Source organism: Callospermophilus lateralis, chromosome 1, assembly GCF_048772815.1.
Source record: "Callospermophilus lateralis isolate mCalLat2 chromosome 1, mCalLat2.hap1, whole genome shotgun sequence".
Classification (NCBI taxonomy): domain Eukaryota; kingdom Metazoa; phylum Chordata; class Mammalia; order Rodentia; family Sciuridae; genus Callospermophilus; species Callospermophilus lateralis.
In genome coordinates this window covers 74752432-74768204 of record NC_135305.1, presented here as the reverse complement: position 1 = coordinate 74768204, position 15773 = coordinate 74752432, and the positions used below count along the sequence as shown (strand labels likewise).

At 35.0% G+C, this 15773-nt stretch overlaps 1 protein-coding gene across 2 annotated transcripts in view; it reads right to left on the bottom strand.

The window, feature by feature from the left end:
• Bzw2 (basic leucine zipper and W2 domains 2) overlaps positions 1-15773 on the bottom strand; it is a 56692-nt gene that overhangs the window by 8578 nt on the left and 32341 nt on the right. For both annotated transcript variants that reach the window (XM_076863170.1, XM_076863178.1), the window contains exons 5-9: positions 14296-14361; positions 10231-10366; positions 6460-6569; positions 2262-2432; positions 400-546 (exon numbers count right to left, since the gene is read on the bottom strand). In XM_076863170.1, the coding sequence (XP_076719285.1) occupies positions 400-546; positions 2262-2432; positions 6460-6569; positions 10231-10366; positions 14296-14361 (630 nt within the window). The remainder of the gene's footprint in view (positions 1-399; positions 547-2261; positions 2433-6459; positions 6570-10230; positions 10367-14295; positions 14362-15773) is intronic.

The window sequence follows — 15773 nt, the reverse complement described above, 5'->3', positions numbered from 1 at the left end:
ATACACAAAATATAGTAAGTTGATTTTTTTGACCACTCAGATACTTTCAAATTCTAATGTCAATTCATTGTTTATTTAAACAAAAAAAAATTGATATCTTTTTTCATACAGAACAGATAGAAAACCAATAGTTAGATATATTTCTCTTTAATATAAAACACTGAATATAATGACTTAATGAATTTTTCTGATATTATTTTTAATAAGAACATACGCTAAGATATTTTATATGTTCTTACATCTGAAACATCTTAGGTAGTGGGATATTTGAAAAGGAAAAAATTAGGAAGTATATGTTTAGCCTGATTATGGAAAATCACATTTAGAACCCATTTGTTAAACTGTTAAAGAGTTTCAGTTGGTCCAAAGCTGAGATAAATTCCTTGCTAAGATTTTTACCTTCAGATGCTTAAGAGCTTGCTCTGCAACAAGTTCTTCCTTCTTGTTCCATTCAACTGCGTTCATTATACAGGTCCACAGAAGTCCAATCACTGCTGTTTCTGGAAGATCATTCCTCTTCATTTCTTCTTTGACATAAAGTACCACCTATATTTCATGGAAAGAGGGTCAGAAAGCAACAGGCAGATGGAAATTTGCCCTCTTAACTGCCTGGGCAGTAAAAGGTTTGACACAGGTAACAAATATTCTGTCCAGTTCTTTCTTTCATGGAATGTATTCTCAGATTATAAGAGGAAGGGAAAACAATGATTAATTCCCAGAGCACAGCATCTGAACCAATTTTGACTTTCTTGGGATTTGACGAAGGCAACGGGGCTGTGAATTTTTGCCTCCTATAGCTCAGGGTTAAGCCTCTTGATGGGTGATGTCTTGGGTTTGCCTAAGCCCATTCTCTACAACTTATTAATACTTTTGCTGATCTCTCTGCCCCCACCTCAGTGAAGTTAATTTTTTAACAAATCATGAAGTGCAAAGTCAATTTTCTTTATTTGGTATACATCAGTTCAGCCATACTCAACTGGCTATCACCCCACTTGAATTATATATAAATATGTAAATTTATTCTCAACTCTGACAGTATGGACTATAGGTTGGTCTAACAATGTATTGTATATCAAACTTATCGGGAATGCTTTTTCCTTTTGAAATAAAATCACAAATTGAGTTTAGGATTTTAGATGTGATTAAGAGTCATATCACATCAAGTACACTACTTTGTGAGTATTAGTACAACCTTTTTCTTCTCTTTCTTTTTTAAGTGAAAAGATAGCACCCTCTTTATTTCCATCCTAGATTGCAGAAATAGCATCAGTGGATTGAACATCGAGAGCACAAGTGGCCAGGTAATTCCAGTCCCCAAGCTGCCTGGGGAGGGGGCGGGGAGCCCACAAAAAAGGGAGACATCCCTGCATCTAAAAGTGTTACAGTGTTTTTTGTTTTAACTTTTTTTCTTCCTTACATGGAAAATTATGACTTTCTGCCATGAGCTAATAATATTCATTTTCCAATAGCTCTCCACCTGCTAGAGAGTATCAATCTGAAATTTTCCACCCCTCAATCACATAAGGAGCTCTGTAGGACTTACAGCATGGTAGAGGGTGGTAGGGATTTGGGAGTAAGTGGGAAAAGGAAGAACTCTTCAACTTCTCCATTATAGAGATACACAGCCATTATGAATGAGATCAAACAAGAAATTAGTCCAACTTATCTTTTTTTTCTTCAAATATAAAGCCTAGGGTTTAGGCTAGAGTGCAGTGGTGAGCACTTGCCTACCATGTGTGAGGCTCTGGGTTCAATCCCTGGCACCACTAACTAAATAAATAAACCCTACATATTCATACCCAGTGATGCACAAAATATCACGTATTGATTCCAAACACTAATCAAATGCTTAACCAGGTTAGAAAATTTACTATAAAACAGAAAAACCATCACATAAAAGGGTATTCAAAGAATAAATAGTCAATCCATTTATCAGATGAAATATCTTCATAATCACAGCAGCCTGGCAAAATAAGTCATTTAGGTAAACTAAACATTAATTTCGTATACCCCCTAAAATGTATTAAAATAGAGGATTCTGAATCAATACTTTGAACTCATATAAATAGTAGGGAGGCAAAGCTTGTGGTACATGACCTACATAATTCCTCTCATTTGTATATATATATTTTTGACAGTATGGTGTTGGGGATTGAACTAGAGCCTCACATATGTTCATCAAGCACTCTACCACTGAGTGACACCTCCAGACTTTCATTCATTTATTTTGACCATGACAGTGTCTGCCTATGGTGTCTCACCTCCTTGATTGGGCATTCCTGAGACAGTCTCTCTTGGAGCTCTTTCTGCAGTTCTTTCCTGGTGCCCAGGGATTGCTGGACTCGGAGGAAATCTGAAAGCTCCTTCAGACCTGCATCAGTGAAGTATTTAGCAAAATGATCCACACTCTGTCTGTTTACTGGAAAGAGTTCCTGAAAGAAAAGGAAAAGAGACTGTTACACAACAAACTATTTAAATTTCTATATGCATAAAGGTCAAAACTTCCATTTTAAAATACTGCTTAAGATATTTCTTAAGCTGGGCAAGGTGGTACACCCTTGTAATCCCAGTGACTTTGAGAGTTGAGGCAGGAGGATCACAAATTCAAGGCAAATCTGGGTAAATTAGTGAGACTCTATGTTAAAAAAAAAAAAAAAAAAAAAAAAAGGCTGGGGTGTAGCTTTGCAGCAGAGAGTCCCTGGGTTCAATCCCAGTGCTCTTTCTCCCATCTTCCCAAAAAACCAGAATAAATCTCTAGTATATTTATTGAGCTAAGTATTTTCTCAAATGTAGCAATTTTATAAAGAGAATGTTAAGCAACCTTGATAAAATAGTTTCATTCATTTTAAACTATCAGTTCCTTCTTGTTTTATTTTAATTAATGATAGTATATGTAAATACAGAACAAAATTGGCTGAACTAAATGCAATTAAGATAATAACTTTGAATAGTATATGAATTGTGATAAACAAAGAAAATTATTGAAATTATTAGATATTTACACTGTTTGCTTAACAATTACTAGAAAAAAGTCAGTTTTAGTAATGTTGTATATAATCACTGGAGAGAATATTAGAGAAACAACACTGACCATTATCTTAAGGATCTTTATTCTTGTTTTGAGAAAATGCTATTATTCTAAAATACTAGCTCAGGAGCTATGGAGAATTTTGACATTGTCTACTAATAATGGCGATTCTCAATTAAGTTCACAGCCAGAGCTAATCTAAACCATCTCCCACTAACTCTCCAGTTTATTACATAATTATAATGATTTTTTTAAAAAAGAGCAATATAACATAGCTGCTCTCATATTTTCTTGCATTTCATTTTACCCTACAAAGCTTGGCAGGATCTCAGTAACACTTAGTCATGATCTAATCCTATGTGAATTCCAACACCCAACTATGAAATTAAGGCAATTTTCAAAGCTCTCATGTTATTCAAACTGCTGCAGAGTATAAAAAAAGATCCAAAACTTTATATTGGTTATATCTATAACCAAAGGCTATGTGACTCCAATATAAGTCTCAGTGGAGAGATGTGCAATAGGTTTTTCCACCCCATATAGAAACATAGCCAGAGGGTTTCTATACCAGCGCTTAATTTTTAATATTCCCCATATTTTCATCCTATAATTTCCCTTGAGTCAGAAGTTTCAAAATGTCAGAACAGAGTTGGTGGGAGCAGCTATCAAACACACATTCATGTTAAAGCAAACATTTCACAGACTGAAATTCTGTCACTATTATTTCAACTATCACTTAAGAGCTTCCAAATTTAGGGGAGGGAAGTATTTAATTTTATCGGGTTTCAAAATATATTGGCATTTTTCTCATAATCACTGTGTAAGTAAAATTTTTCCTGCAGGATAAGCTAAGTCTCAAGAAGGTTTAGAAGCTTAACCCAATTTCTACAGCTAGAAATAATATTTAAGGTCAGAGCAGTTGGCACCAAAGTCAATACTTACTCCGTTACTTGGTGATATGACTCAATATTCTTATGGAGAGTATAATTACAAAGTTTGATCTAAAGTCATGTTCAGAGCAATATGTTATCATATATAACACCTGTGATTTATTTATGAAGCATATCCATAGTCATTATAAATGCTATATGATATACTGAAAATTATTATTCAGATTAAACTGAGGTAAAGACAGTCTAAACCATACCATGCCATGCTTTGGTTTAGAACATGGTCTATGTTTGTTAAAAACCCTTCCTTTGTACAAATCTCCACCATTTCATCCGTAGTTCAGTCCCTGTTGTCCTGCTCTTCTGCCCTTGCTCTGGAGCCTATTCCCAATGCATCAATCAGAGTGACAGCAGGAAGAATCAATCATATTAAGCATACAATTCTTCAGGGAAAATGCCAACAGCTTCCATCTGACTAGGAATAAAAGCCCAAGTCCTTTAGTTACATGGTCTGCTGCTTCTCTAAGCTAATCTATACTCTCAGCCTTACCAACTTTCTCCTATTGCTAACCCTAACACTCCATGTTTCAAGGAGTATGCATTTTCTATTCCTTTTTTTCCAGAATACTCTTCTTTGAAATATTCCTATAATTCACTTACTCATCTCTTCAAGTCTTTGCACAATGTCACCTTGCCATATTGGCCTCCCTGACTACTGAAAATTGTGTCTCAAATTTTGACACCTTTTAGCTTTTCCCTAATTATTTTTCTCCATAGCATTTGTCACCTTTTATTTCAATGTTTTACTTGTTTAGTCTAAATAGGATGTAAGCTCCATAAAGGAAAGTCTATTTGTTTGCTTCCTTTCAATATCTCCAGTTCCTTGAACTGTTTTCTAGTATGTAGTGGCTAAGATTTAAAGAGAATTTGTTCTATGGATTCATGAAACCATGAAAATGAAATGGATCCTCTAGGTCCTCATTCATGTGTTGAATCAGCAAATGCCAGGCAGGCACAGTTCTAGTGTACTGCCAGCTACTCTGTTCTCAACCAGCTTATGTTGCTGGACATCTGGTAGAAGCCACCACCCATGCTTCTCATTTCCAAAATATGTACAGACATATAAATCTAGTAAGAACATCTTAATAACATGTGTTTTCAAAAAGGATTTTTTTTTTTTTTTTTTTAACATGGAGTAACAGTCTTTTTGGACAAGTTGAAATAGATTGTACCTTTGTTTCCAGTCACCCACTCACTATTTTTCAATAGTATCAAGAGATTCCCTTCCTTGCTTTCTATCTGCAGGGGTGCAGAAGTAGCCTATCAGTGGACTGGATTTTCCTACTCATTGCCAAGCCTGTAAGTGATTTCCTTTGGCCAATAAAAGGTAAGTTTTATGCACTTGAGGGTTCAATTCAGTCCCTGTGTTGTTGACATGAGGACAGAATGACCTAGAGGGGAACCTTCAGTCTGGGTTCCAGAATGAAAAAACATATGGAGCCCAGTTGGACCCAGACAAGACACAGCTAATCCACAAACAACTCACAGATGCATGGGTGAGAAATATGCTCCCTCCATATGAACTTCTAGCAACATATTCACTCATCTTTTGATTTTTGCTTCTATTTACAGAGATTTGCCCGAAGTACAGTTGAAAATAGGCTCCATGAAGGCGAGGAACTTTTTGATACTATTCTCTACTGTTTCACAGTTTCTAGGATGATGTTTAGCACAAAAGCATTACTCAAGAAATATACCCTGAATGAAAACTTATCATTAGCAGAAATGAGTCAGAACCTAAAATCCTTTTCTTCTTTACCATAATACAAAGACTTTAGAGTTAAGGCTACTTTAAGGCAAACATCCGGAATTTTAAGTGATTGAATGTATAAGGACTTGTATGTAAAATCATTTTCAGGTTTTCTTGAAGAAAAGAGTTTTAGAATTATCCATTGAATAGGTCCCTTGCACAATGGAAGAAAAAAACAGAAAGGACAAGAGAATATGGCAGGAGTATCTCAATTTTAGACTTCACCTTAGAAAGCAATTCTACTTGGAAAAATCTTTGCATCCGCACAGCTGTTGCTTTTAATACAAAGAAATCATAGGGAGCAGATAGAAATTTGAAGGACAAAATCATTTTCTTTGAAATATTTAAAGATGGAGAAATAAAATCACAATCAAACAATTGTGACTATGGAAACTTCAAATTAACTTGTTTACTTTCTTTAACAGATGAAGTATTTCCAGAGTTTCCATAAGGTTATTGATTAGAAAAAAAAAAAAGTCTTAATTCTAATAAAATGTCAACACTGTCAACAAACTTTCAAGTCTAAAAGTCTACATTCCTGATCCTTTAAACTTATCAGGCTGTTATTCACCCTGAAATGATGAAAATAAATTTGCCAGTTATACAGGAAATAAAGGAACGTGATTCCAATTCAGGTGAGGCTCAGGCATCTGTGTCCTTTGTGACACTGTGGGCCCAGCCCTAGTCCTGACGGCAGCATCCTGCACACGACCCCTGATGGAAACACTCACAAGCAGCCTCTTGTCTAAGTTGGCTTTTCTCAAGGAAGAGGTAACAGAGTTGGCGTCTTTTTCTGCCATCCAGGCTTTGAAAAGCTTGACAGCAAACGAGGCTGCAATGCCTGTTTAAAAAAAGAAAACAAGAGAATTTCATTCTTTGTATAAGTAAAACCATTTGTGATGATGCATGAAGCAACATTTCTTACTCGGTTTCCTGAAATAAGTAAATAACTAAAAGAGTTGATTTGGCACCAAGAAAAAAAAAATGAATTCATCTGCAGACACAGTTCTCTTTTCATTACAATAAATAGAACATTTTCATATGAAAGCAGTTAAAATATTTTTTTTTTCAAAGTTGGATACCCTGATTCCAACCTGGTTTATGTATTTTATTTTTACTTTGGTCAAAAATATATTCAAAGGCAGAATTCTCAGGGGTTCTGCATCTACTTCATTCTGTGGTTTCATCAATATTTCATGTTAACAATGTAGTCTTTTTTATTTATTTATTTTTCTTTTGCAGTACTAGGGATCGAACCAAGGCCTTTTGAATGATAAGCAGATGCTCTATCACTAAGCTACACCTCAAGCCCCACAACAGTGATCCTGAGGCAAAAAAGTAAGCCACTATTGTCAACAAATGGCAACTAATTTCCTGATAAGGTTGCCAGTAAAAGAAAATTAATAGTGACTAATAAAAGTATAGTTATGGAAAAATGGCATCATTTACTTTACATTTCTCTTAAAAAAAAAAAAAAAGGCATTTAAAAGTATTCTTGAGTAGGGCACATTCTTGTACTCCCAATGGCTACAGAGGCTGAGGCAGCAGAATCTCAAGTTCAAAGTCAGCCTCAGCAAAAGTGAGGTGCTAAGCAACTCAGAGACCCTGTATCTAAATAAAATACAAAATAGGGCTGGGGAAGTGGCTTAGAGGTCGAGTGCCCCGAGTTCAATCCCCAGTACCAAAAAAATGTAAAAAAAAAAAAAAAATTGAGTCAGACTATATAAATATCAAGGCTCTTTCAAATTAAACACTTACATGGATTTTTAAAATTATCAAATTATTTAGTTATTTTGTTCAGGAAACCACATGATCATGTATCCACATTTATACTACTTTATTTACAAATATAAATAATCTCATAACTAGGAGTTAGCTCTTCTAAAAACATTTTAAATTTCTAAATTTATGTTGCATTTTTTTGAGGAGTCATGATGTAGTTGAAATATGTAACTGATTTTTCCTGAATTGATGCTTTCACCTTTTGTGGTGGCCCAAGCAGCCTCTCTTCTCCTTACCTTCTTTTTAAGAGAATTCTCCCTTTGTTCAGGCCAGGTAACTTTGGTTACTCTAAGTCCTGACACCACCTCCTCATGCATGAGTGAAGTCGTGACCTCAGCCTTAAGGCACCAACCTACACCATCCACGTGGCAACTGATATTGGGCCCACAATGATCATGTGACCTACACAAGCTAATCAGCTTATAGAAAGATAAAATTACCTTGTGTTCAAGAGATGTGCTCTTTTACTCAACCTAAATAAGGAAGCACATATCAGAATGTACCAGCAGACATCCTACAATGACTAGGGCAACCATCCCTGGAATTGACGTTCTGCCTGGTAATGGGGGCACCATATTGCTGTTCATTCTAAAGTCTGACCTACATTTATGTCATTATATAAGAAATAAATATCCTGATGTAACAATGTGGTGCAGGTCTTCCTATTACTTGCAGGTAAAAGCATTCAAATGATTTATCATTTATTTATATAGATACCAACTTTGCTTGATTTTTTTTTACTTGAATCAACAGAGGGACAAAGTAAAAAATTTGGCAATGACAATCAAACATGCATTATGAAATTGTTGAATTTAAAAAAGATAAAAGATAAAAGATAAAAATTTATTAACAGGGATTTTAAACATTATTGGTTCATAAAATCGATATAAAATTTATGTAATTATTATTATTATTATTTTTTAGAAAGAGAGAGAGAGAGAATTTTTTAATATTTATTTTTTAGTTTTCGGCAGACACATCATCTTTGTTTGTATGTGGTGCTGAGGATTGAACCTGGGCCGCACGCATGCCAGACGAGCGCGCTACCGCTTGAGCCACATCCCCAGCCCCAATGTAATTAAATAACATTAGCACAAGGCTGGAATCTGTCTCATAGGTTAAAAAAAAAAAAAAAAAAAAAAAAAAAAGTACACTGGAAGCTAAGAGTTTTAAAACTAGATTTAAACCTTATAGTTACTCTTCTAATGAGTGGAGTAGCCCTGCCCCTTAGCATTTGCTGGATATGTTTTCTGGCCCCCCCCCGCCAAAAAAAAGAATTTCTTAATCCTTTCCTAATTAAGAAGCAAGAGTTTAAAACCTGAGTTTCTAAAGATGGTCGTGTAAAAGGAAAAACCATGACAAAGTCACTATTTTCCTTCCATAGCAAACACATTCTCTCCTCTCAATATTATATTACAAAAAATTTCAAAATTTCAAAGCTACAGAAAAGTTGGACAAATTGAACAATGTACACTCATATCCACACCATCTAGATTCTACAACTATTAATATTCTAGATGTTTCAAAGGAAGTAACAGACATCACTTAGGTTTTTAATGTTAACTAGAAAGGCATTGGTATGATGGCTAGGGTAATTTAATTTCATTAATGTTCAAGGTTTAAATTAGACCTCGTTTTTCCATGTAAAATAGCTAATAACTAAATAAGATGTGTGAGGTACCATGAACACTCTTCAGGAGAACACTTTCAAATGTCCTAACATTAACAACATACTAACAACAATTACAGAATCTGGATAATCTGAATTATTATAAATCTGAGCTATTGTAAGCCAAACATTATAGAGAGTCCTTAAATAATACCATTTGACTCTTGATTTACTCCCCACCCCAACTAAAAGAAAATTATAATCTGTTTTACTATAGGCATGAATGGGTCTGGGAATTCATATCTTTAGGAGAAAAACTTTTTTAAATTCTCCAAAGAAACAGATGTTCTCACAAAAGCACTTTTAATATATTTTTTAAGGAAAAATAACTGTGTTTCATGTTGCATTAATTTGAATATCATTATCCTCCTACAAGAAAACAGCCCACATTTGTTTTATTCTATAACCAAATCATTGTGTGCATTCCCATCAAATTTTAATGCCTTAAAATTAAGACAAGCCTCTTTCTGATGGAACAGTCTCAACTTCATTCTAAAAGTGGTCATTGTCTTTAAGACAATGAATATCTTAAAAATGTGATCAAAATGAACACTTGAGAATGTTTCCCCAGATCTTGGAGAGGAACTGGTTTACAAGAGTGGTCCTATTTGGGGAACATTTAAATGCGATGCGGTATTTTTTGTTGTTTATAACAAATGTGAGTAGGTGCTATCAGCTGGCATTTTGTGCCTAAGGTCAAGAAGGTTAAAAGTCCTACAAAGCACAAAGTGCTGTGGCACAATGAACTACTGTCCCAACAAAGCATGCCAGAAGAGTCTTAGTGGAGAAAAATGGTTTGGACCTGATCAATTTCAGGGTCTCTAGATATTTATTCTTATGCCTAAGAGTTTAGTTTGCTATTAGTCTTTACATGCCTTTGTACAGGTGTATTTTTTTCCTCTAATTTTCTATAATGTACATATGCAACATTTACACACACATTCTGAGGACAAGTACTTAGGACACTAAAAAGAGGTAATGGTGCTTTTTCTGTTTATAGTCTTTCTTTCCTTTTTACATCTGACAGGTGAGAAAACCTGAGTATAATTACCTTCTTTGACTAAGCTGTCAGTGAACAGACTGGTGAGGATGGTGGCAGGAAGGGTGCCATTGCCTAGCAGGATCCCAGACAGCATCGCCAACTTTGTCTGCTCTGTTTCGGAAAAGGCTTTAAGGAAGAGGAGAAGCTGTGGATCAAACAAAAGAAACCGTGTCTATAAAGCATAGCAGTAAATTAGGAGAGTAGCAACTAGAATGTACATTCATGGTGCACAATAGTATGTCACATGTAGCACAATGCTGCTATACCTTGGCGACACACATGCTCAGTTATGAATAGATGCTATGGAAAGCAATGCTATTAGACTAGTTCCCTTCCTCTAAGCTCATCCACACACCTCTGTAAATATTCATGAAAAGGAAAAGACATTGGAAGAACAATGTATACATACAGATAAATAATTTACATTTAGTTACAAACATGAAAAAGGGTAAGTATGCACAATGAACAGAATGTTTTCTGTAATACATTGACTTTCTCATTTTTTCACTTCTTTGGGTCACTGTTTCTGTTATATATACCCATTTTCTTTAGGGGAAGAACTGAATTTTTGTGAGGAAAAAACCACCAGAAAAGAGTGCAAGGTTTGTTTGGTACTTTCTGCTATTCTATCACTGAATTACATTCCCAGTCCTTTTTAAAAAATCTTGAGAGGGCTAGAGTCATGGCTCAGTGGCAGAGCGCTTGCCTAGCACGTGTGAGACATTGAGTTCAATCCTCAGCACCCCATAAAAAGAAATGCTTAAAAAAAAAAAAAAGATTTCTTTAAAAAAAAAATTTTGTTGAGACAGGATCTTGCTAAGATGCCCAGGTGGCTTCAAACTTGCAATTCTCCTTTCTCTGCTTCCAATGTCAATGGAATCACAGGCATGAGCTACCATGCCTGGCTCATGTGAAGCATTTCACAGCCAATTTACACTTTTCTGAGCTTATAACATACAACAGTCTTCAAAGCAAAACTGTTGAGGGAGAAAATGGCTAAGTTCTTGATATTCCTTACTACTACCAGTGTTAGTGAGGAAGTACTGGAGTATATCAGGTCAAAGTTCTAAACAGAACTGACATGGCTGGAAAGAGCAATTTGAGGGGACAAAGATATTGAGTCCCAGAAGGGCCCAAGCTCTAATTCTCTTGCCCTAAGAATAGTGAAACTGAATAAAAGTTGACTCTAGAAAGTTTGAATGAAATACAAAAGAGAAGGGATTATAACCCCATGTGCCATTTTGAGTTTTAAGAGTAGTCAGCCTGGTGAGAAGCCCTCCTTTTCTCTAATATTTCTCTGCTTTGTGCTTTGAATATGCCCCAACATTTTTTCCATCATCTCATCACTTCTCCAGCACAGCACAGAGATTCTCCAGGGGCAACTATCACTTGCTGATTCTCCAACACTTAGCACCAGTGAAAAGTCACTGGCACCAATATACACCAAGTGCACACGTGCTTAAGACTCAGTTCTTCCCTGGCTGACAGAACAACAGTAACTGACTTTCCCCAACAGTTGGAGGATTAGTATATATTGCAGGGAGCTATGTAACTATCCAAATATTAACATAGTGAATAAGGAACAGTTCTAGAGTGAAATCAGTCCATTTGAGTTTCAGTCTATACCCTTTCAATTCTCAAAAAACAGAAGTCAACATCTAAGTGCCAGGAGAGACAAAATGAGAATTTCAAAGATTAAAGCTCCCAAAACACCAGGAAAGGAGTAGTGGGAAAGAACTAACAAAAATAAGAACTTCCAAAATAAAATTTCAATGCTATTTCTTTGAGCACATTAGTATACTCATTCATTAAAAAATATATTTAATCATAAATCCTTGGAAATAAATAATCACATTGCTTAACTGTATAGGTCAACATTACAATTATGTTTTATAACAGTTGGCTTAAAAAATGCTATAAAAATAGAGTACTTATTATTTTCAGAGCAGCTAGCAGTGTAGTGGACAATTTTCTTTCTCATTTAATTTTTTTCATATTAAAAATTAATATATGCTTTTGAACATTATCAAACAATTTAGAAGATTATAAAGATGTGAAAAATACCCTCTAATTCTACTCTTAGAAATAACAATTCGATATATCCTTCCAGATATTTAAAAAAATTGTTCTTTTTAGTTATACATGACAATAGAGTATTTCAATGCATTTATATATGTCTACATTCTAATAATCACTCATGTACACACACATAGTTTCTATAGTATGGAAAGGTGAAAACTCCCTGAGTGAACTAGAAATGTTCCGATGGCTTGATGTATATCTATGCCTCTAATACTGATAGAGTTTATACGTAGTTTGAGCATCCCCCAAGGACTCAGGTGCTGAAATTTAATTCCCATTGTGAGGTATTAAGATGGTGGAAACTTAATCCGACTATGGAGTGTAGAGATGGGGGTTAGGGAGGTGATTAGGATTAGCAAAGTTCACTAGGGCAGAGTCCCGGTGGCTTCATAAGATAGGAAGAAACCAGGAGACAGACAGACAGACACACACACACACACACTCCCTCCCCATCTCTTGCCATATGATCCCCTGCACCATCTGGGAGCCCTGACAGCAAGACCATCATCACCGGATGGAGTGCCTGCCTGCAGACCTCCAGAACCGTGAATTGAAATAAACTTTTCCTTACAAATCACCCAATCTGTGTTATTGTTAGCAGGAAATGGACTAATACAAATAGCCACCACTCTTAGCAATTACAGAAATGATATCTAAGAAACAAAGAAACTAATTTGGCCAAGGTAAAACTGTCACTGTTGTTGTCTTTTCACTTAATTTATGGTGAATGTTTCCCCTAAAACAATGAATACAGCTATTCCTCAGTCTTTACAAGACTGCATGGTACTCCAATGTGTAGATAGGCTGAATCGAGACTTCACCAATGAACTTCTCAATGTTGTTATGAACATCTTTATACATTTAGCTTTAGATATCCATGCTGGAGAATTCTTATAAATGGAAGGAGGCTCATGGATCGTTATTTTTTCACATGATTTTACTAACAAAACTTCCTCAATATTACCCATGGGACAACTTTGAACAGGGGTAGAGTAAATAGAAAAGAAGTAAATGTTATGGTAACTTTTTTTTACATGTGGTTACTTTGTTTAGGCAGATACATAAACTTTGAAACAATGACCCAGCAACATACAAAGCCGCAATTTAATACATTGAGTACTGAATGTAAATATAAAGGAGTTACAAATTAGAAGAGGAAACATGTTGCAATTACTAAAAACCTCAACTTTTCAAAAAAAAAGTGCTACTGTTGATTTGGCATCTTATTAGAAGCCAATGACTATTTTAATCACCTTATGTTATCTCATTTATTCCCACAACACAGGTATAAGGAATATCCTCATATTACAGCCATTCAAAGAAGAGAAAAAGCACTGAATTTATACCTATAAACAAAGATGTGATTTTACCCCCTTTGCTTCACTGCATTTTCAAAAATTAAAGAATTTTACTGAATGTTAGTTGCTGTGCTACACTCTTACACAGGCCTTAAGCAATTAATCGCCTTATCTTGAGTCTTGCCTTGATAAATAGTCATGTTCTACATAACATTCTGCTCAATAATGGACTGCAAATAAGATGGTGGTCTCAGGAGATTATAACAGCCTAAGTATGTAGTAAGCTGTACCATCTGGGTTTATGAAAGTACATTTTATGATGTTTGCATAACACAAAATCAGCTAATGATACATTTCTCAGAATAGATCCACTTCGTTAAGTAACAAATGATTGCATTTATTTTTCTTGCGCATCATTTAAAGCTTTGTGACATAAGAGATCACAATCTGTAAAACTATTTGTATTGAACAAAGCACAGTGTTCTAAATATCAATCAAGAAAGCCTAGGATAATCACATACTGCTTCCTCTAGCTATAAGCTAATGATCTGTCATACTGAATCATTTATTCAGCAAGTGTTTGTTAAAACTCATCATACCCACAGCACTTTAGGGCTACCATGGTGTGTGTAAATTTCTTGTTCTTCTCCATTCCATCACTTTAAATAGGTAGGCATTATATTGGATTTGTTACCTTTTTCATTTCATCTTCAAATGCCTTTTCCAAATACTTATATCTCCTGATGAGTTTATTGAAGACCTGCACATAAAACAGAACCATTAAATAGTAAACAATTTTTTAAAAAAGTGTAGAAACTCACCAAAACTACCCCATAGACTAATCATTATCATCATCATCAAATAATAGTGGTTAAACATGCTCATGCATGATATGAGAACTACAAATGCATAATAATGACCTAAGGGAAAAGAGGATCAAAATGCACATGCAGGATAAAATAGATCTACTCAAGAGCAGAACAGGTAGAGAAACCAAAATTAACGTTGATGAAAATGAAATGAATGTGTGTGTGTGTGTGTGTGTGTGTGTGTGTGTGTGTGTGTATTGCTGGGGATTGAACCCAGGGCCTTGTACATGTGAATCAAGCACTCTACCAACTGAGCTACATTCCCAGCCCAGTAGTAGAGGTTTTCATCTTTGGGAGGCAGTGATTGAGAAGAGCTGAAAGAAGGGGTCAGAGGTCCAACCATTAGATAATGACATGCTGAGGGGGAAAACAGAGCCCAGGGCAGATCGCTCTCCAGATGGACAACAAAACATGTTAATAGACAAGCAAAAAAAAGTTATAATTTACTGACAGTAAAGGATTATTGGTTCCTATAATCCAGTTAGAATTCTGAAACAGGGTTTGCCACTATATCAGTCAGATTCTAAACTGTTTATCAGTGGGAATGTTTTTATTTAAGGAGGGATCTTGTAAATATTCTTAATTTTTAAAAACTGTGGAAATGTTTTCTGAATCTCTTTCCTTTCTCTTATACCTGCATGGCCTACTCTTACAACTTTTGCTGCAGTTATTAATATAATTAAGATGGAGTTCAAGAGTGAAAATTATGGTTGTCCTTTATGGGGTAAAGACTAGTGACACTTCAGGCAATTGATGATATCAGTAAGAAAAAAAAAAAAAAAAAGAAATGAATTGTATCAAAGCCCTACAAAATTTGATTTCCAACTTCTACTAGTGCTCACATATTTCTTAACATGATTATTAATATGAAAAGTAATTTCCTTTAAGAATGATACTCTATATTTGCATAGGTAAATGTCTACACAAGAAAGCAAAATTTATCATTAAAAACAAAACAGAACAAAACAAAAAAGCATTCTCCAATGAGTTAACAGCTTAAAAGACTAAGCTCCACTCAGATATTCCCCTCCATTTAACTTCTCTCTGACCAGTCTGGTCAATCTGAAAATACATAATAATTTAAAAACTCAAATGAAAAGTGAAAGGGTGTTTCTTCAAATATCCATACTCCACATGCAAAATAAAATCATTAGCAAAAAGAAACCATCTTCTGTATATATAAGGAAGAGACTAAATCCATTGTCTTTTTATGTTTTGGGGAATGGCTATACTAAATTTTCTTCTAGGTTTTATCTTTCCAGTCATCAGACTTATAATGAATAATGCAACTTTTATTTGCATT